The 24,450-nt window shown below is 44.3% G+C and overlaps 3 protein-coding genes and 1 long non-coding RNA gene across 6 annotated transcripts in view; 3 read left to right on the top strand and 1 right to left on the bottom strand.

The window, feature by feature from the left end:
* The window catches only part of LOC147031209 (acetylcholine receptor subunit alpha-like), a 32,784-nt gene extending 30,371 nt beyond the window's left edge, over positions 1-2,413 (top strand). For both annotated transcript variants that reach the window (XM_085876056.1, XM_085876055.1), the window contains 2 exons: positions 1,331-1,567; positions 1,831-2,413. In XM_085876056.1, the coding sequence (XP_085732182.1) occupies positions 1,331-1,567; positions 1,831-1,962 (369 nt within the window). In that variant the 3' untranslated portion in view covers positions 1,963-2,413. The remainder of the gene's footprint in view (positions 1-1,330; positions 1,568-1,830) is intronic.
* Positions 2,414-12,936: 10,523 nt separating this feature from the next.
* On the bottom strand, positions 12,937-23,173 carry LOC147031210 (uncharacterized). The gene is made up of 3 exons (XR_015056740.1): positions 22,963-23,173; positions 20,033-20,080; positions 12,937-13,142 (listed from the first exon to the last, which is right to left on the bottom strand). It is a non-coding gene; the product is annotated as an uncharacterized LOC147031210 (long non-coding RNA).
* GPR84 (G protein-coupled receptor 84) lies at positions 13,141-16,039 on the top strand. Its single transcript, XM_085876057.1, has one exon. It carries the CDS (start codon positions 13,278-13,280, stop codon positions 14,463-14,465), a length of 1,188 nt encoding a protein of 395 aa, XP_085732183.1. The 5' UTR covers positions 13,141-13,277; the 3' UTR covers positions 14,466-16,039.
* Positions 23,174-23,681: 508 nt separating the features above from the next.
* Positions 23,682-24,450, top strand: part of LOC147031212 (WAS/WASL-interacting protein family member 1-like) — a 113,207-nt gene continuing 112,438 nt past the window's right edge. Inside the window, exon 1 of one of the 2 annotated variants that reach the window (XM_085876060.1) lies at positions 23,682-23,816. The gene's annotated coding sequence lies outside the window, so the exon portion shown is untranslated. Of the gene's footprint in view, positions 23,954-24,450 lie in introns of both variants that reach the window. The other variant, XM_085876059.1, reaches the window with a different exon arrangement.

Below are 24,450 nucleotides of genomic sequence, written 5' to 3' on the forward strand. Positions count from 1 at the left end.
ACAAGTAATAATCAGGGAGGGAGACAAAGAGCATGGTTAAACTGACTAAAATGCAATGTACAATAAGCAAGGCACTTGTGCAGTTCTACTTATAAGACTGGCCACAGACAGACACACACACCCAAAAAGAAATGGCGCCAACTGGCCTTTATTCGGACCCTCCAGCCGCGGAGGATAGGCAAGCTGGGGGTTAGAGTTTGGTCGGGTACCTGGCCACCTCATGCGGTTTTACCATCCCGCACTTGTGGAGCTCGGAGTCCGTGGAAGGGAACGGGGATCCCCAGCTCGAGCGCTCCAACACAACCCACCACGGTGGGACTCAAACCCACAAACCAGAATCCAATGAGCGCAGCCAGGATCCTACGAACGACACGGCCATCCACGAATGAGGACCGACAACCAGGAGAGCTCACCAGACCAGAAGCAAGGAACGACCTCCAAGGAACCAAGGAAACCCTTCGGATACAGCTCGCGATCCTTCTTATCCCTCCCCCATGCAGGGTGGAGAGATCCGCTCTCGGGTAACTCGCCTCCGGATTGGACGAGGGGTTTCGGGTGTCATGGTGGCTAGCCGTGATTGGAGGAGGAGGGGCGTGTCGACGTCTCGGTGCTCCTCCCCTGAGAGAGGCTCTTTTGCCTTCCCCAGTGTCGACAGGGGAGACATTCATTTTTGATGGGGCGGAGTCAGAGCTCTTAGGCGAGGGGGGCTCCGCCCACGTCCATAGTCAGAAACACGTGCGTTATGGCGCCATGGTGTGAAGTGAAAGTTGGGCGGGTGAAGAGCTTGTTCGCCCGCAGAGTGGGAGGAGGAGTGAAGTGAGGGTTTTGTTGGCGTTGGTAGATTTAAAGATGTAAAAAATCTCACTATAAAAGAAACCCGCAGTGCACACATGAAATTAACCCATTAGGCATCGGGGAGGGATTCTAACTATCCACATATACTTAATGAGATAACTGAACTATGGGACTGCTGACTGTCTGTGCGCAAAAGGCTTCCAAATTTGTAACACTATATGTGGCTCATTACCTCCAGCCTGAATGGTATCAACGGCTGTGAATGGAGTTGAAGGCTCTCAACAGTGTTTCCAGTGGATGACGGAGACCATAGCACACTTCTAATGGAATTGAATAAAGTTATTTATTGTGTGGAAAGTTGGATTTCATGCTAACCTTATTTATTACCTTGTAAACTAATGACCACAATGAAATGGCCTGAAAGCTGAGCTAGAGGTTTGACTTGGAGGTTTTTGGTAAAATTACTACTCCAGTATCTGAATAATCTCAGAGCCAAGCCACCCACAAGTGGTTGTTGTGTTTGCCTCTCTTGCAGATTTTTATCGAAACAATCCCTGGCTTGATGTTCTTCTCATCCATGAAACGTCCGGCCGAGCAGCAGAAGACGCCTCGGCTGCCCGAAGACTTGGACATTGCAGAAATCTCAGGAAAGCAGAGTCCTGCGGATAACTTGTACCAGTGGCCACTGGCCTATGATCCAGACGTTCGCTGTGCCATCAATGGCATCAAATACATCGCGGAACAAATGAAATTGGAGGACGAGTCCAACCATGTACGGAAAGATGGAAACACTTATCGCTTGCTTTCTTAAGGCTTTCCAAACTTGTAGAAACAAAACGTTGCACAACCTAAATGAAGTTTTACAGCATCAGAGACAGCTCCATAACCCAAACATTTCTTCATTGTCATTTTCTGAACTTCATTAATTTATTGAGACTTTAATTGCTGTCATATATCTATCCTTTTGGATCTCCTTTGAGGAGATACATCCATTTGAAGCAGTTCTCAAACTCTGTTTATTCTTCCCTTTTGCAGGAGGCGGACGAGTGGAAGTTTGTTGCTATGGTCATCGACCACATCCTGCTTGGAGTCTTCCTCCTGGTTTGCATAATTGGAACAATCGCTGTGTTCGCCGGACGCCTCATCGAGCTTAGTCAGGAGGAATAGCTCTACAGTTTACTCAACACCAAAATATTCCTTCTTGCAGAATGATGTTTGAAGGAAATGAGATGTTGATGAAGGTTGGAAAATGGGAGCTGACATTGTCAGGGCGATGGGATGTAAATGGTACTGTAAGCTTCGGAGATTTATGGGAAAATGGGGCAGTTTTGTTGAGCATGTCCATTTCAGTTTGGGTGTTCTTGAGCAGAACATTAACGGAGTGCCATCCATGAAGGATCAAAATCGTTTTCATCCATCGAAGGACCAGTCTAATATTCAAGAGGTGCCAACAAAGGAATCTGAATTTTTCATTTCAGAGGGCACAATGTGTGTTCACCAGTTGCCCTCACGAGATTGTGAGTTTACTGATGTCTCAAATCTCTCTGTCCATATTGCTTGACCCTAAGTGTTCCTAAATCTGGCTTTAAATCATGTTGATTACAGTGGATAAGATGTGTTTGTTTGGACTTCTTTCTCTGCTCTGAACAGAACAATTTGCTGATTAGTCCGTGCAAACACTTAAATGCTTTTAATATACAGTAAATGGTCAAGGCTCATGGATGAGCAAGAGCAGAATGAAAAGGGGGAAATACCAACAGAAGAAGTGAGAGAGAGAGTGAAATCTAGAGGAGGAGAGGATACATGGAAGTGAACAAGCCGCACACAAGCTGAATGAAACAACAAGAGGAAAAGGAAAGGGGAGATGAAACAGAAAAGTTATAAACGAACTGACAACTAACAAATAAAAAGGGGTGAGGGAGAGGGGGGAAAAAAATCACAATAACCTGGAAAAGGTCACAATAACATCAACATCAGACACGAGATCAGGGTCGAGTCTCTGGACATATCTAAGCTTTTGATACAGAATGGTATCCTGACTTGCTCTCCAAACTGTCTGCCTCTGGAATCCAAGGCCAATTCCACTGTTGGATTACTGAATTCCTCTACTCTCATAGAAAACATGCGTCTCTCAACAGAACCCTATCATCTCCTATCCCTGTCAAGGCTGGAGTACCCCAAGGCAGTGTCCTTGGCCCCATAGTATTCCTGATCATCATCAATGATCTCATCGATTCTCTGGAAAATCCTCTTTATCTATTTGCTGATAACTCCACTCTCTGCCGTGACATCTCTCATCCTTCGGACAGACAGACAGGTAGGCTGCAACCTCTTCCCTCTACTGAGTCTGGCAGATTAACTGAATTGTGGGGACAGACGGGACAAAAGCACCATTTTTTTCCTGGGTATCAAATACAGTGCCGATAGAAAGTCCACACCCCCTTTCAAAATTTTCACCTTTTGTTGCCTGGAATTAATTTGCATTAAATCAGACTTTCCACCTTTATTTACACATTGTAACCAACAACTTCCAAGTGGAAAACAAATTCTACAGATTTCTGAAAATTAATTAAAAATACAAAACTAGAATATCTTCGTTGGATAAGTGTCCATTCCCCTGAGTTAATACTTGGTGGAGGCACCTTTGACAGCAACTACAGCTGTGAGTCTGTTGGGATAGGTCTCTTCCAACCTTGCACACCTTGATTGGGAAATATTTGCCCATTCTTCTGCTCAAAACTGTTCAAGCTCAGTCAAGTTGTGTGGGGAGCATTTCTGGACAGCAATCTTCATGTCATGCCACAGATTTTCGATTGGATTCAGGTCGGGGCTTTGACTGGACCACTCAAGGACATTTATCTTTTTGTTCTTGAGCCACTCCAGTGTAGCTTTGGCTGTGTGCTTCAGGTCATTGTCATGTTGAAACATGAACTTCCGTCACAATTGCAGCTTTCTTGCTAAGAGCAGCAGGTTTTCCTCTGGGATTTTTTTACATTTTGCTCCACCCATTTTCCCTTCCATCCTGACAAGTGCCCCAGTCTCTGCTGATGAGAAACATCCGCATAACATGATGCTGCTGTTGGGGATGGGGATCGAACTTCGAATTACAATGCTGTAATTAGGAGAGACACAATCATCAACAAATATAATGGCTTATTACAACAAGGATAATGTACACACACACACACACACACACACACACACACACACACACACACACACACACACACACACACACACACACACACACACACACACACACAGTCAAGAACAGTTTTATAATTGCTTTCAATCATCAACCATCAATCATCACTCTGTGCCCCAGCCGAACATTATGCTGTTTCACTTTTAACAAACTGCACAAAACCACAGGGACCTGTTCCGTTCAAGCACTGTTGAAGTGGGAACATCACACACACCCTCATCTCACAAACTGCTCTGCTGCTCTTGCTCCCCCTATCCCATCGAGGTCTTTGACCCTAAAATGGGGAAATAGGAAGTCAAACCATCCTTGAGCAAGGCACATCTTGTAATTAATTATTAGAGGAAAGCAATGACGGTGTGGGTCACGAGAAGTTTATCCGTTTTTCATGTATGGGAGTCTTTCTCCAGTTTTAAGTAGTCATAGTTTAGCAATCATGGCAAAGGGTAATAAGATCATTATATGGTATTCCTACAAGTCATCAGTATTTCCAACACAACAGAATTATTTACTTTTCTTCCAGGCATCGGTAAAGGGAAGTTCACCCTCAGGTTTGGAAATGGAAAGTGCCTTGAGCAGCCACAGTCGTGCCGTGAAAAAGGAGGAAGTATTGTATTTATCTTCCAACCCCACATTTACTAACTTTAATAGGAAAATTTTATCTATAAGAAGATATGAACATCATCCTTTAATCACCAAGAAACATGAAAACAAAACAATAAGACAAAGTTTAACTAAATGCAAGCAACAAACGTTCTTTAATCAACAAAATATAGTTTTAACTGAACGAAAAGACTGAAATCTCTATATCAGCCCTCACACTGCCACCACCACGCAACAGAGTAGGGATGGTGTTCTTTGGGTGATGTGCTGTGATGGGTTTGCACCAAACGTAATGTTTTGCATTTAGGCCAAAAAGTTCCTTCTTGGTTTCGTCAAAGCACAAGACTTTTTGCCACATGGCTTCAGAATCTCTGGAGTGGTTTTTTTTGCATACCACAAACGAAACTCAAGGTGGGCTTTTTAGAGTTATGGCTTCATTCTTGCCATCCTACCAGACATGCCAGACTTGTGGAGTGCTTGGGATATTGTTGTCACACACACAGTGACCAGTCTTTGCTGTAAAGGCATGTAGCCCTTTCAAAGTTGCCATTGGCCTCTTGGTGGCCTCTCTGATCAGTCTTCTCTTTGCTTTGTCATCCAGTTTGGAGGAATGGCCTGATCCAGACAGGGTCTTGGTGGAACCATATGCCTTCAACTCCTTAATGATTGGCTTGACTGTGCTCCAAGGGATACTCAAGGCCTTTGAAATTTTTTTTTTATACCCATCCGCCAATCTGTGCCTTTCCACAACTCGATCCCAGAATTCTTTTGAAAGCTCCTTGGTGGTCATGGTCGAGTCAGGTCAGGTGCGGTCTGGGAGCATGCGCTGGGACAGCGTCTGGCCATTTGGCCTGTCTGGCCATCTCTCAGGCAGATGCCTGGCCCATCCCCATCCCCTGATGCTGATCAACCTTCTGCAACCACGAAGCACGTGGTCGGCCCATTGGCCTCCTTCACATACAAGGCTCCCTCGCTGAGAGAATCTGGTGAGCAGGATCAGTGTCAGGAAAACGAGCCACAGCTGGCACTCACAGACGATGCAGGTTACAAATCTCATTTGAGTCAATCAGCAACCGCTCGTTGGACACAAAGTCCGACCAGCAAGAGCCAAGGATTCTCCGAAGAGACCTGCTACCAAAGAAATTAAGTCTCCGTCTCAGATCCTTGGTCAGAGTCCAAGTCTCGCATCCATAGAGAAAGACTGGAAGTACCAAGGACCTGAAGACTCGGACTTTCATCCTCCCGCACAGGTACCGGTAGCGCCACACCCCATAATCCAGTGAATCCATGGCTCCCCAGGCCCAACTCAGATGTCCATTGACCTCTGGCTCACAGGCAGCAGAGACATGAATATCACTGCCAAGGTAAGTGAATCTCTCCACGACCTCAACATCCTCACCACAAACAGGCACAGACAGGACAGCAGCATCCAAGATGTCATTGAAAGGCTGAATCTTAGTTTTGACCAAGGAAACCCGTAATCCCAGAGGCTCTGACTCCTCATTCAACACCTCAAGGGCCCTCAAAAGGATAACTAACAGTCTCCGCAAAGATGACTGCATCATATGCGAAATAAAGGTCAGAGATCTTGACATTCCAAAACGATGCACCGCAGCTTGATCTCTCTGACATCCTCCCCAGAATCTAGTCCGTGAAAGTGCTGAAAAGTGTGGAGGCCAGTACACACCCATGATGAACTCCAGTAACAACTGGAAATAAGTCAGAGATGGTACCACCACATCTCATAGCACTCTCAGTTCCAGAGTACAGTTCAGACATCAGGTTGATCAGTTTTGGTGGCACCCCACGAAGACCAACAATCCTCCAGAGGGCATCCCGATTCACTGAATCAAACGCTTTACAGAGATCAACATAGGTTGCAAACAGCCCCCGCCGAAGCTCTCGTCTGCGTTTGGTGAGGACCAGAAGAGTAAGGATACGGTCAATCGTTGACCTCTTTGGTGTAAAACCTGACTGTTCTGGATGTGGGTGCTCAAGCAGATGGTGGCAAACCCTGTCAAGAATTATATGAGCAAAGATCTTGCCCGGCACTGAGAGCAGCGTCACTCCTCGGTAGTTGTTGCGGTCTTGGCGATCACCCTTCCCTTTCCAGAGAGTGACAACAAGGCCCCTCTTCCAGTCAGTTGGGATGATGCCTATATTCCAGGCAGAGCACAGAACTGAATGCAATGACATGAGTACAGTATTTCCACCAACATTAGGAAGTTCAACATGGATGGCACAGATAGCAGGAGCTTTACCCCATTTCAACCGGTTCACCGCAGCCTGTGTTTCCACAAACGAAGGTGGACCACAGTTGATTTAAGGTCAGCAATAGGGATAGTAACACCCCTGACATCCAACTCAACAGCTGGTGGATCAGCCTGATACAGCCACTCAATGTAACCGGCCCAGCAGGGATTCACTTCGGACTCCTCTGCCAAAAGCCCACCACCCTCTCCTCTAACTGCAGTACACAGAGGGAGGGGCTTGGAGGAATGCAATGCACAAATTCCCCTATAAGCAGGACGAGAATCACTTGACCACTTCACAGATTCCTCGCACATAGGTCTCCTTGTCCACCCTTAGCACACGTACAGTTTTACACCTCAGCTCACTGAACAGCTCAGCTCTGCCATGAAGCCTGGCCCTGCGACTCTGGTCAATGGTATCAAGTGTTCCTTGAGAGAAAAAAATTCTTCTTCGCCCTCTGGTGAGTTCCAAGGCATCTACTGGCAACATCAAAGACGGTGGTCTTGAAAGCACTCCACAACTGTTCAGGATCCCCCAAAGCACCCAAACCCCCCAAATCTCCACTCAGCCTGTTCGCAAACTCCTCAGCTATGCTCTCATCCTTGAGCTTTCCAACATCCAGCCTTGGCTGGCATGGTACCATTCTCCTGGATTTCACCTGCAACTTTCGAGTTACTACAACAAGTCTGTGGTCAGTATTGAGGAACTGAGCACTCCGGTAGACCCTACAGTTCTGGATCATCCTCCGGCGACCATCAACGAGCACATGGTCATTCTCCTTTGCCATCCCATCAATGTTAGAATTCCAAGTCCAGCGATGAGCCTGTGGGTGCTGAAACCATGATCCAGCCACTCTAAGTCCATGACTTCTTGCTAAATCAAAGAACTTAGTGCTATTCTGGTTCATACTTCCAGACCGATGGAGATAAACACACGTCTCATAACCATCCCTCTCAGTTCCAGTCGCTGCATTGAAATCTCCCCCAAGACTAGAAGAGTATTTCCCCTGGGGCACTGATCAACCACAGACGCGAGCATGGCATGGAATGAGTCCTTCCCGATGAAATCACTCCCCTCAGTTGGAGCATTTCCAGAGACCAAGGAAATGATACCCATGGAGTGATGAATCTTAAGTCTCATAATACACTCATTGACCGGTGTTACCTCAATTATAATCGGAGTCAGCTTGTTGGACACAGCTACAGCAACTCCTTGGGCATGGTAGCCATCAGAGCGACCAGACCAATAGTAGGTGTAACTATCCGCCATGATCTCGCCACAATCCGGTCTCCGAACCTCAGAGAGTGCTGCAATACTGATGTTCAAACGCTTGAGCTCAGCTGATAATGGTTGAATTTTTGCTGTGAAATGCATTACCCAGTAAAGGAAACCCACATGAACAGCTAATTTTTTTTTTTCTGAATAATCAGAATCACTCCAATTTAACACATGCGAAGGCCAATTAACTCGGTACGTGGTTTTGAAGGTGATTGATTACATCTGAGATAATTTACAATTGCTATTAAAAGGGGCATGGGCACTTATCCAACAAAGATATTGTAGTTTTGTATTTTTAATTAATCTTCTGAAATTTATAGAATTTGTTTTTCATTTGGAAGTAAAGGTGAAAAAAGTCTGATTTCATCCCAGGCGACAAGGCAACCAAAGGTGAACATTTTAAAAGGGGGTGTTTAAAATTTTTAAAAATCTCGACCCATTTCTGGATTCAATTATATCGGCATACTCTTTTTCCCTCCATTTCTCCATCTGATACTTGTATCTATATTCTTTTTTTCATTCCAAACCTCCATCTCATTATTATATCCGATCGTTCCCCCCAATTCCTGACACAGATCGGGGTTGGCCCCGTGCACACGATTGCAGAATCAGACAATCATATATACAGACCAACCATAGAACGCGAGCGCTGACCAAGTGGGCCATGGTGGATCCGCGCATACTGTACGGAACATGCTCTATGGTGGGCAAAACCGGTCGCAGCCGTGATACCTTGTCATCGCACAGAGCAGGGCACGAATGGCACACATCTTGTTCTCGTCTGTGCATGTTTTTATCCTAACATTTAACCGTTGGTCCTCACTGGCGGCCGCGGGTGTTCCCCACGGATGGCGGACGTCTCCTCGCCTCTCCGCCCGCCGAAGCCGCGATCAGGCAGAGGCGTGCTGTGCAGTTCGGATCGCTCGGGCCGCGTGGTGCATTGTGGAGCAGGCATTGATCAGCGCTAATCAGGGGTGCCTGGGCAGGCATGCGGGGCCGAGACGACCCACGGCCGGTCGCCGGGGCACAGTCCAGGAGATCGGTCGGTGCAAGGCAATTCATGTCACGGAGTTCAGTGCGGGGTGATTCATATCATGAGCCTCGGAGTGAGACGATTCAACAGCTTGGAGTTATCTTGCCGGAAGTGGAGTGAAGCCGCTTTCGGCCATTAAGGCCGGGCCACGCAGTGGTCCAGGCCTAATCAGAGTGGCCGATTTGGGTGACGAGACCGCTTCGGGGTAATGCCCCCACCCTGCACCCCAGGGTCTATAAAGGATGGGAGGCGAGGCCGTCTGCAGTTCCAGTTCCGGTTTTGGTGTCTTGCCCATCGCTGCTGTCGGCTCGTCCCATTCTCTGCCCGGCCTGGGATCTCTCCGCCCCTCTGCTAACTCCGCCTTCTACTCCCGCTCTTCTGTCGTCATCACCTGTGACTCCGCCTCCACTTCTCCGTCCTTCTCGGTCCATGTCGCTGACTCCACCCACCCACCTGGTCCTATCTATCACCCTGCCCACTCGCTCTCGACTCTGCCTTCACCCATTCAGCTCCCGACTCCGCCTTCTCCACACATTCAGTTCACGACTCTGCCTTCTTCACCCAAGTCCCTCCCTTCATGCCCGACGGTCGTGTCTCATTCGCTGGACCGACGCTAGCTGCACGAAGTGCCATGAAGCAAGAGATGACGCACCAGCTGTCAGGGAGGTATCGCCTAGCGGAGCATCACCCCAACACGTATTGGTGGTGCGTTCTGCAATCGTGCAAGGTATTGAGAGACCGTTCTCCTCATCTCCTCTCCTTTTTCTCTTCATCAACTCCTCTTCGTGTGTGTGTGTGTGTGTGTGTGTGTGTGTGTGTGTGTGTGTGTGTGTGTGTGTGTGTGTGTGTGTGTGTGTGTGTGTGTCCTGGCGCCTGTCCTTCTAAGTTAAGATTGCAGAAGACTTATTTCGGGTTAAGTCTGCTCGGTGTCTGCATTTGTAAGTTGCTTTATATTGTCACATCTTCTTTCTATCTTCTTTCTATCCCAGCATTACACACAACACTAAAACTATTCACTGTGCCGCATAACTTTCCCCGCCTGCTGGTAAATAAATTATTATTAGAAATGTTCCCAGCTCGTTTTGTCTGTTCTTCCATTGATCCAGCATGGTCCGAATCCCAGCTTAGCCAGGACTTTACTCCGAACAATCTATTCCTTTTTGCCGGTACGTCCTTGGCAGTGTCGCTCGGCTGATTCTGATCCGGTAGAGTGATCTGGTTCGGACAAGGCATACCGAGGGGTGTACCCTGGTTATTAAATCATGCGATCAATTAGGTAACCCGTTTAACCCGTACACGGGAGAACCCTGGGTCACGCGGTTGAGTTATTGGCATTCACGGTCGGTTAGCGACCCACCGCGTCACGGAATTATCTGTGTGCGACGGCCTGCAATTCCGGGGAGTCTGGTGGGGACCAGAGATAGCCCCCCCCCCTGGTGTTCTTTTCACCCGACCCCGAGCCCACCGCAGTATGTTTGTAACTTCTTTTGTTTGTGTGTATATACGTGTTTGGCCCAGATAAATACATTGCAATGTTAGCTGTTAATTGATGAATCTCTTCTCTGTGTTTTATGTTAATTTATACAAATATATGTATTGAATTGCATATTCAATGTCAGTCGAATGATTTAATTGGTATGTTTTCTTTTTTTGGTCTGTATATGTTTGTTCGATTCAGAGCCCTCATATTGCAAGCTTTGCTTTTCGATGAGTTAATTTGAAATGTAATTTTTATGTAAATTTATGCAAATTTAATGGAAATGTATTGTGTTAGTATTTTGTAGATGTTTCAATATTCAATAAGTGATTATACGATACATGCATTACTGACAGAAAATGGTGATCATCGATCTAAGAGCGGCAGATTAAACCAATACTCACATATGATAACTTCCCCCTCATACTGCTGTGAGCTGCTTTTTTGAAGTGTGTAATTTACATGATAAAATATGCAAATTAATTTATATCAACTTTTCAATGATATAAATATCTATTCAAAAATGAAGCATTTGCAGGATTTTCAAATTTAATATCTCATGAAAATCACATTGAAGTGCAATCATCAGGGTTTTGTAGAACTGAAAAACAAACTGACATGTCTTCTGGAAATCTACTTTTCACATTTACAACTACAATGCTCGGTGCACCTCAATTTGGCCTTCTTACAAGCACAGCTGCCAATGCAGCCTCTCGTGCTCTTGCAGCCACACTTGAGTTCATTGCAGGCTTTGGAGTCAATAGGTAGAGTGGTCCAAACTGGAAGCCAAAACTGGCTGTCTTTGTTTTGTGTCTGTTGCTCACTCAAATGATTTGTGCTTCAGGTCCCAGCCTGATACATAGCTTGCTTCAAGTGCTACAGTACGGCATCCTGAGTCGGTGGGATGTTTCTCATTACTTTGGATGTTTGGATACCCCCCCCCCCCATCACTTTGGATACTACCCCCCCCCAAATTCTTTCTCCACAAGCCCCATGACCAAATGCAAGTCAAGAACCCCCTCCCCTCATGCTTAACTCCTCCCAAAACCCTCCGCACTTCTTCCCTTACCCCCTCCTCCTCACTCCCCCCCATCGAGTGTATAGCAACGTTTGGTGAGGCATTGCTTTCCTGCCCCCTTGCTCCTCACCCCTCAAGATCCCTACCCCTCCTCTCTCTCTCTCTCTCTCTCTCTCTCTCTCTCTCTCTCTCTCTCTCTCTCTCTCTCTCTCTCTCTCTCTCTCTCTCTCTCTCTCTCTCTCTCTCTCTCTCTCTCTCTCTCTCTCTCTCTCTCTCTCTCTCTCTCTCTCTCTCTCTCTCTCTCTCTCTCTCTCTCTCTCTCTCTCTCTCTCATCTCTCTCTCTCTCTCTCTCCCTCATCCCTCCCTCTCCCACCCCCCCCACCAATAGTATCCCAGTCAGCGAAGCGACGGGTTGTATTTTCTAGTCATAAAATTTAACCTCAGATAGTTGAATTTAATCATGATTTCGAGTACAGTAGTTGCGATAAACAGGCAGAAAGTATTTCCTACATGCAGTTTTTGAGTTTGTAAGTTACAATTTCAATGAAATATTCATAAATACAAGTAATATGCATAAATTAGTGTAATAATACAAGAACCCATGCTTTGATTAAGTGGCACCAATCAAAAAATTTAACCTGTCGGTCGAATGAGCACTTAGAGCCAGTTTGGTGCCTTTGTCCGTCCTGTCCTCATAACACGGAATATGGGTCTAAGCTGCCTGATGAACTCGGACCTTGACGAAATCAGAAACTGGTCAAACACTTGGACTATGTCTTTCAATCCTGAGAAATCCCACACACACTGTTTGTGTTTGTTTCTTTTTGTGTTTCTGATTGTGAGAGTTTGTGCGAGTGTGTTTGAGTGTGTGTCTGTGTGTGTGTGTGTCTGTGTGTCTGTGTGCGCGTCTCAGTACCCGACCGAAAATCCTCCCATCTACTTTCTCAGCAACCCTCTTGAAGAGATTCAGTCACTCAAACTCTTGGACCTCACTCTCAGCCATGAACTCCCACGGGGTGAACCACATTTCAAAATTGGTCTCCAAAGCCAGACGACAACTAGGCATTCAACTCGGCAGCACTCGTTGGGTGCTTAATTGCCTTGTGAATCCCCTCGACCCCAGGACATTTAACAATATTCCAGGATTCTCTCATATTGTAAATTGATTTGGTTACAAGTTAGCTGTTGTCATGTTTTATCATTGAGAGCTGTATTGTTCACTCGCTCCAAACATACTAGGTATGCAGTTACACTTGAAAGGTCTATCACAATCCTGTAATGCATAAAGACCTTAGGATCCAGGTGAATTGACAGCAGACATACCAACACTCAGAGGAAAGAAAGTGAATTTTGGTGACGGGCTTTGCAAGCACCGTGGACGTGCACAATGTTGTAAGTGTGTAACATTTCAAAACACTCACCTCCACGACTCCCTCCTCCCCTTCACCACTTTCATATTGCTTGAACCAAGTTAAAAGTTTCCTGTGTGGAAATAAAAGGGTTCCGTCAGAAAAGGGAGCAAGTCAAACCACAAACTTTTCAATTAAATGAACAGGGAAGGAGGGGAAAGAGAACCGAGCAGGCAAAGCCAACACATGTGATGAAAATCACATCACCATGGACGCTGCTGCTAATGACTCGTACTCCTGCCACGATGATTCCATCACAACGTACCGGTACTTTGGAGTACTTCTTGGCATCTTTGTCACTCTCTCTGGAACCATTGGCAATGTGCTCACTCTCATTGTGATTATCACAAATCAGAAACTTCGCACGAGAGTCAACCTGTTCATCCTCAACCTGACTCTCTCAGACTTGCTCTACTGCACCTTCTTGCAGCCGTTCACCGCCGATGCGTATCTTCATCTGACATGGCGCTTCGGTGCTTTGGGGTGCAAGTTCTTTGGTCTACTTCTTTTTGTCTCGAATTCCGTCTCCATTCTCAACCTCGGCTCCATTGCAGTCAGCCGTTTCCTTGTGATCCGGAACAAGGCTGCATTTGAGAAGAGGTGCACGACGGGTCGCCTTTGGACATTCCTTTTGTTCATTTGGCTGGTTGGCTTGGCATCATTCGGTCCACTTTGGTACAGCTATGATTTCCAGCAGCAGGTGTGTACGTGTAGCTTTGACCGGATTAAAGGTCGTCCCTACACCACAATCTTGCTTTTCCTTTACTTTGGCCTGGGACTCGTGTCCATTGGAATCTGCTACTTCCTCATTTACAGGAAGCTTCGTGCTTCTGCCAAAGCGCTGGACAGCTACAAACAACCTGAGAAATCGACTGCGGTGGTATCTGCTCACCTCCCCGGACCATCCTCAAGCACCGGACCACGCGACTTCTCCGACAAAGATGGCCCGGAGTTTAGTGTCGAGAGCATCGAGGAAGAAGATGCAGATACCAGCGTGATCGAAGATTCATCAACCAACGAAACAAGTGGAAGCACCACGAGCACGTCAGGACTTGGCATCAGAAGCAAGCGCAAAGTGGACATTGTTAAGCTGATGTTTCACAAAAAGGGAGCAAAGAAAATGGCACCAAAGAAAGTCCATGTTGATACAGATTCTAAAAAGGTCACTCGCATGTGCTTTGCTGTATTTCTCGTGTTCATCATATGCTACCTGCCTTTCTGTCTCCTCAACATTGCCGACGCCAAGGGGAGGGCTCCTCAGGTTGTACACATGATGTCAGCGAACTTCACCTGGTTAAACAGCTGTATTAACCCTATTTTGTATGCACTGATGAACCGCCATTTCAGGGAGGCATACGGTAGACTGCTCATGCATCCTCTGTCACTGTGCAGGTAAAGGGTTGGGAATTTATCTTTACTCTCGAAGTACCTTCTGCTTTAATTGTTTCATAATCTCTCCTTTCCTTTCATAATCTCATCTCAGTTGGTCACGAGATCACATTTGAGCTTTCTTGCCTACATTTGAACCCCGATGAACTTAAATATAACCATTGTGACTTCAGAGATTGCTTCCTCTTGATAAGAGTGGCCATGGTGGGTGCAATATTGTTTCTATTCTTTAATTGTTTTCGAGTGAAATGATAAAAGCTACATTAAATACTAAACAAAATATCACCATGTGGACATGGATGAAAATATCGTGAGCCGTCCGTCCTGGGCTGGATCAAAATCGTGTCCAAAGCAATGGTGGGAGGGGGGGGGTGGGGGGGAATCCAACTTCCCTCCACAATTCCTCGAACCACTTTCCCTCCCCAACTCTTCCAATCACTCTTTCCCTCCCCAACTCTTCTCATCACTCTTTCCCTCCCCAACTCTTCTCATCACTCTTTCCCTCCCCAACTCTTCCAATCACTCTTTCCCTCCCCAACTCTTCCAATCACTCTTTCCCTCCCCAACTCTTCTAGTCTCTCGTTCCCTCCCCAACTCTTCCAATGACTCTTTCCCTCTACAATTCCTCGAACCACTTTCTCCCCCCCTCCCCCACCCCCAACTTTTCCGATCACTCTTTCCCTCCACAAATACTTGAACCACTCTTTCCCTCCCCAACTCTTCTAATCACTCTTTCCTCCCCAACTCTTCTAATCACTCTTTCCTCCCCAACGCCTCGAATCACACTTTTTCTCCATAATTCTTCCAATCACTCTTTTTCTTTACAATTCCTCTAATCACTCTTTCCCTCCACAATTCCTCCAATCACTCTTTTTCTCCATAATGCCTCCAATCACACTTTTTCTCCATAATTCCTCCACAATTCCTCCAATCACTCTTTTTCTCCATAATGCCTCCAATCACACTTTTTCTCCATAATTCCTCCACAATTCCTCCAATCACTCTTTTTCTCCACAATTTCTCCAATTACTCTTTTTCTCCATAATGCCTCCAATCACTCTTTTTCTCCTTAATTCCTCCAATCACACTTTTTCTCCATAATTCCTCCACAATTCCTCCAATCACTCTTTTTCTCCACAATTTCTCCAATTACTCTTTTTCTCCATAATTCCTCCAATCACTCGTTTTTCTCCATAATTCCTCCAATCACTCTTTTTCTCCATAATTCCTCCAATCACTCTTTTTCTCCATAATTCCTCCAATCACTCTTATTCTCCATAATTCCTCCAATCACTCGTTTTTCTCCACAATTCCTCCAATCACTCTTTTTTCTCCATAATTCCTCCAATCACTCTTTTTCTCTTGAATTCCCCCAATCACTCTTTTTCTCCTTAATTCCTCCAATCACTCTTTTTCTCCACAATTTCTCCAATCACTCTTTTTCTCCACAATTCCTCAAATCACTCTTTTTCTCCATAATTCCTCTAATCACTCTTTTTCTCCATAATTCCTCCAATCACTCTTTTTCTCCACAACTGCTCTAATCATTGCTTTGTCCCCCAAACTCTCCCCCCACCCCAATTTATCTCCTTTCCTGAAATGTTTTTCTTGGTTTGCTCAACCCCTCTCCCCTCCAATTTCCTTGTGCACGTATTATGCAGACACATTTTTACGCACTTGAAGATCATGGAAATGCTGGTATGTATCATTAGCCTACAAGTATCTCAATTGTTTTCATATAATGTATTCTTTGCAGATACTTTGTGAGTAAAACTATGTGCAAATTGAAGGATATCATTTGAAACATCCTCTGATGCGTTTTCTCAATCACACCTGTTCAGGTTGTTTCAATGAATGTGTGACACTCATTTACACCTGTTTGCAACATCCTGATATTTAACTTCCTAAAAAGAAATGAAAACCACATTTGAGGAAGGTCACTTGGCCATTCGAATGATTTCACCTATACAGTAATTAATTTTGGTGTTGAACTACAATCAACTCAGGTGGTGTTTATGTTTAAATTGTACCATCTTTTGAATTGATTTCATTTGCAATTCCCACCTGTTCATCAATTTCGTGTGTACATGTAATATAAAATAATAATTCACATATAAAAACAAATTTCCACATAATGCAGAGGGAGAGATTTTGGTTTTTGGATAAACATTTCTCTTTCAAAATAATACTTCCTTTGTGTCATTCCTTCGCTCGATGTTACTTCATTCACTTCTTGCACACAAGGAAGGAAGTGATTACGAGGGGATCTGATGGAGATGTTTAAGATGAGCCTTTCAGCAGAATAGGCAGTGACAGGACCAGGGAGCACAGTCTTTGAGAAAAGAAGAGTGGAGTTGGGACAGTCACAAGTCAGTGGTTCCTTTACTCAGAGAGTAATTAAAGCATGGAATGGTCACCTTGGAAAGGGAGTGGCAGCAGAAACTGTAATTAAATAGGTACATGAAGCATTGTGCACACAGAGTTACATGGAGATTGGCAGGACTGGTCGATGACTGAGGGATGGGTGTGTGTGTGTATGTGTATGTGTATGTGTATGTGTATGTGTGTGTGTGTGTGTGTGTGTGTGTGTGTGTGTGTGTGTGTGTGTGTGTCTGTGTGTGTGTGTGTGCGTGCGTGCGTGCGTGCGTGCGCGTGCGTGCGTGCGCGTGCGCGCACATGAAATTTTGCACGTCCAGCACGTAGAGCACAGTAAGAGTATCAACTGAAAAAACAACACTTTCATTTGGTCAAGGTTTGGAGAAGGTAATGATATTGTTGCGTACTTTCATTAGCAGACCGTCTTACCTGAATAAGATCATGTCTTACCTGTATATAGCCTGTATAAGATTGCGAATCCCAAAGATGGCAAATTATAGGGATAAATAATGCTGGGATATCCTGCAGTGAAATTTGATGTCAGTTTGGCTTCCAGTTCTGATCAGGCTTGTCAGATGTATTCCTTTGTGTTTTGGGGGGTTTTCTTTGGTCTTCTGGATAAAGAGCCTTTTGAAAGTTTCAGAGCTCATGATGGACTGGCGAGCCCTGATGTCCAGCTTCATATCCATGGGAATGTCACTCAGTAAGACATCCACAGCAATGAGTTTGGTTTTACCTGACATACTGAGGAAGTCACCGTGTTGGGATGTCACACATCACATTTTGCATAGATGGCCAGGTTTCCCACAGTTATGACAAAAACAATGTTTGAAAAGACATAAGTGTGGTTAGTGACTGCCGCCACAATGCCAGCATGATTTACCTGTTTGAGAACGAGATGATCTGCTGTGCTTTGGCACACAACAGCTCACCCTCTGAACTGAGCCGTTGTTTTGAGCAGGTCAGTGAAATCGAGGAGTATTCGGCTTCTCAGCTGATGATGATGATGATGATGATGATGATGAGTTCAGATTGTTCGCATTAACCAAACTCGACTGGGAGTTCCACTCTGTGCTGGTGATAACACGCAGCCCCTCATCAGTCGTTGTACAGGCACTCTCGATTGTCCCAGCTTTTGTCAGGTCAGGATATGGAACGGCCAACAACTTCTGGAGGATCGTTTCCTTGTTGATGCCAATAATGAATAAATCCCTCAGCATCTCCTCCAATGTGGCACCAAATTCACAACATTCAGTCAACTGGTGAAGACCAGCAACAAACTCAGACACAGACTGACCTCCCATCCTCCCTTGAGTGCAGAACTTGTACCGGGACACCATTTTCCCAGGCTTTGGCTTGTAGTGTTTCGCCACAATCCAAACCAGTTCATCGTAGGTTTTGTCCTTTGGTTTATCAGGGTAGACAAGGTCCTTCATCAGGGCATACGTTGTGTTGCCACACTGTGAGCGGAATGGCCCGGCGCTGATCAGCATCTTCTGGCATATTGTTAGAGATGAAGAATTGTTCCAAACGATCGCCAAAATGTTCCCATTCCTCATGTCGTTGGTACTCTGACAGAATCCCCACGGATACCATGGTGAGCAATGCTAAATGAGCAAAGCACCAAATTTGTCACCAATTGTGATGTATCCACGGGATTAAGGGGTGAAAGGCACGACAACACCCAAGTCAGAGCTCTACATTTATTCCACGGGGTGGCACAGACTGCATTTGTGCATTATGCTAACTTTACAGAAGAGAACAGGTCATGGATGATCTTTCTCATTCATCTTCCAAGAAGGTGAATGAAGTTACAGTGGATCACTTGGCTTGCAATGCACAGTGAGGGCATTCATTATTAACTTGTCTGATTCGAAGAGGGAGTTAACCCAGTTAGATATATCGCGGCACCTGTGTTTGGGTTTTCTGTTGTGGATTCCTTACTTACTTTCAGTCCTCACTCTTCTTTCGTAGCTTTTTATTCCATTATCTTGCTTTTCCAATGTTTTAGATGTTCATATTGATGTGAAAACATGATATAGGTAAAAGGGCCATTTGGCATATTACATAAGGCTAATTCAAGGTTTGTTTTGTTGAAGGTTAATGTTTTGTTGAAGGTTAATGTTTTGACCACTGGCAGGAGGAATAGATGAATAATTTGTGAAAACAGGACATTGATCAATGGAGGTTCATATGGTAAGTGCCATGGGAAGCAAAGAGAAGCTGATGTGGATAACTAGAGGAAAGTTAGGACATTGGCAGAAATAGATGGAGGACAGTTTGGATGTTGGCACAAATGGATAAAGCGTAAACGAACCGTGTTAGGCAAGAGGTGAAGCAAGAACCGGTTACACAGCAGCAAGACTGGAGGGTAGTTGATAAGGAATTTAAACAATCAGCACAACCAAGGAAAAGAGAAGGAGGGACAGTCATAGGAAGGCCTTCTGTCAAATGTATAAACACATGACCCGTAGGGTGAGTACATCACCCCCCTTCAGTCGCACACACGCACACAATTACATTTTTACTGTGAGTAAGCTTACACATGCAATTCTGACATCTCAACACAAAAACCTCAGCCTCCCACTGCCGACTCTGTCCCATCTTTGCTCTCCCTCCCCACCCCCCCCGAACCCCAACCCCCACCTCCCAACCTCAAGTCCTCACTCATCCCGTCCCAACCCATACTCAAGCCTCACCCTCTCACATCCAGTTGTCCCTTCTATACTTTCACCCTCTTCCCGCTCATAAAAACAAACAGGCATTCACACATTGAAACAGTGGAATATGTAATGCTTTCTGCTCCTCTATCATGCTATTACCAACTTCACAGAAAACCGTCACAGTCGCCTGTTTAACTCTCAATTTGAAGAGAAAGTAGATGGAAACACTAACAAACCTGCATAACCACACTGAAAGCACTGCTTGAGAGAATGGTTTCTGGAGGGTTGTACAGGGTAACTTCTAAAGTTCCAAAGGGTAACTAGAAGGACACTCAGTGGAACACATGCCTCCGCCCCGTAATAACTGATCCACGACAGCATATCTGGCCCAATACGTTTTTGAGATATCGTGCTATATATCGTTTTTGAGCACGATCTCTCAATGGTGAAGAATCACTTTATAAATTCTAGTAGCCGGATCCGGATTCGGATCTTCAACAAAATCGAATCAGTTCGTCCTCATCACACACCTCACCTGTCCATAAAATGTCATCTGGATCCATCCACAACTGTTTGAGATATCCTGTACACAAACAGACAGACAGACAGACAGAGGGGTGAAAACATAACCTCCTCACCTTCTGTGGTGGAGGTAATAATTCCAAAGGGCAATTAGAACAAAGGGTATTCATTGTAAAGAGTAATCATTGTAAAGGGTAAATTCCAAAAGTTAAATTCCAAATGGCAATTATGAGTAAATTCTAAACAGTAATAAAGTGTAAATTCTAAATGGTAATTACAAAGTGTAAATTCTAAACTTTGATAAAGTGTAAATTCAAAACTGTAATGAAGTGTAAATTCTAAATGGTAATAACAAAGTGTAAATTCTAAATGGTAATTACACAGTGTAAATTCTAAACTGTAATAACAAAATGTAAATTCTAAACGGTAATAACAAAATGTAAATTATAAACAGTAATTACAAAGTGTAAATTCTAAACGGTGATTCCAAACGGTATATTCGAAACGGTAATTACAAAGTGTAAATTCTAAACGGTAATTACAAAGTGTAAATTCTAAACGGTAATTACAAAGTGTAAATTCTAAACGGTGATTACAAAGTGTAAATTCTAAACGGTGATTGTAAACGGTAATTACAAAGTGTAAATTGTAAATGGTAACTACAAAGTGTAAATACTAAACTGTAATAACAAAGTGTAGATTCCAAACGGTATATTCTTAACAGTAACTACAAAGTGTAAATTCTAAACTGCAATAACAAAGTGTAGATTCTAAACGGTATATTCTAAACGGTAACTACAAAGTGTAAATTCTAAATGGTAATTACAAAGTGTAAATTCTAAACGGTAATTGCAAAGTGTAGATTCTAAACGGTAAATACTAAACAGTAATAACTAGAACGGGCACTCGTAAAGAGCATATACCTTCGCCACCGCTACTGTTTTGTTCTTGGCATAAGAGTGTGGGGAACAGAACAAGGAGCATTTTGGTGCTGATTTCATACGAATCGGATAAGAATTGACTGCGTTATGATAAAAATACGCACATCTGCAAGGTCGTGACCCCCCCCCTGACCTTTGACCCCCAACCGCGAGTAAGGGCAATTACGTCATTGTGTCAAGTTGCATATCACAAGATTGGGCATTAAATTCTGAACATTTTGGCATTCGTTTCATGCAAATTGGATATAACTTGACCGCGATATGGTAAAAAGACGATTTTGACCTTTTCATGACCTTGACCTTGACCTTTGACCCGATTGCTCCCAAAATCTAATCAAATGGTCCTTGGCTAATAACCAATCATCCCACCAAATTTCATGCAATTCGGTTTAATACTTTTTAAGTTCTGCGAATAACAAACAAATAAATAATCATTGGCATCTCCCACAAACATACATTTTGGTACTGATTATAATGCCAGGATTTGGGACATTTTCTTTTAAAAACAAGGGTAATGATGTAATTGTGTCATGTCGCCCATCACAAGATTGGGCAATGAATTCTGAACATTTTGGCATCGGTTGCATGCCAATTAGATCAAAATTGACCGTGCTATGGTAAAAATACGAATTTGACCTTTCCGTGACCTTAGCCTTGACCTTATCGCTCCCAAAATCTAATCAAATGTTCCTTGGATAATAACCCATCATCCCACCAAATTTCAAGCGATTTGGTTTAATACTTTCTGAGTTATGCGAACACACACACACACACACACACACACACACACACACACACACACACACACACACACACACACACACACACACACACACACACACACACACACACACACACACTAGAATGGGCACTCGGTAGAGCGCATACCTTCGCCTCCGCTACTTTTTTGTTCTTGGCATGAGAGTGGGGGGAACAGAACAGTGAACATTTTGGTGTTGGTTTCATGCAAATCGGTTTTGATTTGACCGTGTTATGACAAAAACCGCATATTTTGAAAGGTCGTGAACCCACTGACCTTTGACCCCCAACCGCTAACAAGGGTAATGACGTAATTGTGTCATGTAGCCCATCACAAGATTGGGCAATGAATTCTGAACATTTTGGCATCAGTTGCATGCCAATGAGATCAAAATTGACCGCGCTATGGTAAAAATACGAATTTGACCTTTCCGTGACCTTGACCTTTAACCCGATCGCTCCCAAAATCTAATCAAATGTTCCTTGGATAATAACCCATCATTCCACCAAATTTCAATTGATTTGGTTTAATACTTTCTGAGTTATGCGAATAACAAACAAACACACACACACACATATTCACAAATAAATAAATAAATAAATAAATAAATACACAGCGACCAATACATAACCTTTCGCAGAATGCGAAGGTAACAAAGTGTAAATTGTAAATGGTAACTACAAAGTGTAAATTCTAAACTGTAATAACAAAGTGTAGATTCTAAACGGTAATTACAAAGTGTAAATTATAAACGGTAATTCTAAACGGTATATTCCAAACGGTAACTACAAAGTCTCAATTCTAAACTGTAATTACAAAGTGTAAATTATAAACGGTGATTCGAAACGGTAACTACAAAGTGTAAATTCTAAACTATAATAACAAAGTGTAAATTCTAAACTGTAATAACAAAGTGTAAATTCTAAACTGTAATAAAATGTAAATTCTAAAAGGTAATTACAAAGTGTAAATTATAAACTGTAATTAAGTGTAAATTCTAAATGGTAATTATAATTTGTAAATTTTTTAGGGTATTTATCGAGGGATTCAAAGGGTAAATTCGAAACGGTATTTATAATGGGTAAATTCTAAAGTGTAATTATAAAAGGTAAATTCTAAACAGTAAATTCTGAAGGGTAAATTCTAAACTAATTCTAAATGGTAGGTATATTGAAATGTGTGGAGCGTGAGGAGCACTCCCACGATCTCCATTGGACACAAAGTCCTACACCAAAGTGTCACCTCCAACGCAGAGGCCAGCCAGAGCCAGGTTGTCCATCGTCGATCACCTCCTCCCGACAACCAGGGGGATTAGATGAGGCCAATTTAGCAGATCGAACGTGGTACAAATCGGACAGGACACACAAAAAATTCCAAGACACCCTGAACTCTTTTCCTCCTCTTCCTCCTCTTCCTCCTCTTCCGCCTCTTCCTCCTCTTCCTCCTCTTCCTCCTCTTCCTCCTCTTCCTCCTCTTCCTCCTCTTCCGCCTCTTCCTCCTCTTCTTCCTCTTCTTCCTCTTCCTCCTCTTCCTCCTCTTCTTCTTCCTCCTGCTCTTCCTCTTCTTCTTCCTTCTCTTCCTCCTTGCATTTCCTTTTTTGAGCCCTCATGAGGTTCTCGACCATGGAAATTATTCGGAGCCCTTGAAGGAGGGAGAAGGTCGGTCAGGACGGTCTTTTGAATGAAGAATGCAATAAAATTGTTCGAAAAGAAATAAAAGGACCTATCTTGGTCCCACAGCCGAGCTGGCATTTCAATTGAGGCACACCTTAACCAGTACAGCCTCGCATTGTCATCAAGCGACATCTCCCCGAACATAACACTGCATAATCAGCGCCTCAGGAATGATGCAACCAGCAAGTTGAATGGAGAATTGAATCCCAGTCCAAAATGGGTTCTCCAAGAACAACGTCCAATTTACCAAAATCCTATTTCCTCCAGGCCCATTGTCCATGTGCTGCGTCGGACGTGATGGTTGTGGTGGTAACAGTTTTGTGTTGAAGTTACGTGATGTGGACGTGGTGCCACTGAAGTGAAAATAAATAAAATACTCGTGACCCGTCACGAGCTTGAGGTCACGTGATCGGCGCCATCTTGGTTAGTACCGCTCGCGGACGCAGTTTGCTTTGAACGCACTCGAGATTGAAAAGGCCAAGCAGATGTTAAAATGGCTTTTTTGCAGCAATAGACTGTTCCAATGTGTTACTGGAGGGCTGTGGAAACACGTTTCACGGGTGTGTATATGTATATATATATATATGTATGTTGATGAACAGGAATGGTGTAGTTTAACTGAAATATCACCGCAGTGTCGCAGCTTCTCATTTCGCGTTCATCACGTGAACCTTGTTGGTGAATCGATTTGTTTGTCGGTCGCAAATTGGTTTGTAACAGTTGTTTTTTTATATGAGGACGATTACGGAGTGTATTTATGTTAACGGTCCTCGGCCACGACCATGAATCCCACCCTGTCGTCGGGTCGGCCGAGGGAAGTTTGAACCGTCTGCCTGTGGGACACCAGGGTGGCAGTTTACAGCTGGGTCCAGAATCGAACCCAGGTTAGACAGGTTGGAGGAGAGTGTGCGACAGGATGTCCGGTTTAACGTCCATCCGAGGGACGGCACACACATTGATTGATCACCCTGCCTGTGGGACACCAGGGTGGCAGTTTAGAGCTGGGTCCAGAATGGAACCCAGATTGGAGTAGAGCTAGGTCTGGAATTGGAACAAA

This window comes from Eptatretus burgeri, chromosome 3, assembly GCF_056783735.1.
Source record: "Eptatretus burgeri isolate ZD-2024b chromosome 3, Ebu_testis_v1, whole genome shotgun sequence".
NCBI classification, from domain to species: domain Eukaryota; kingdom Metazoa; phylum Chordata; class Myxini; order Myxiniformes; family Myxinidae; genus Eptatretus; species Eptatretus burgeri.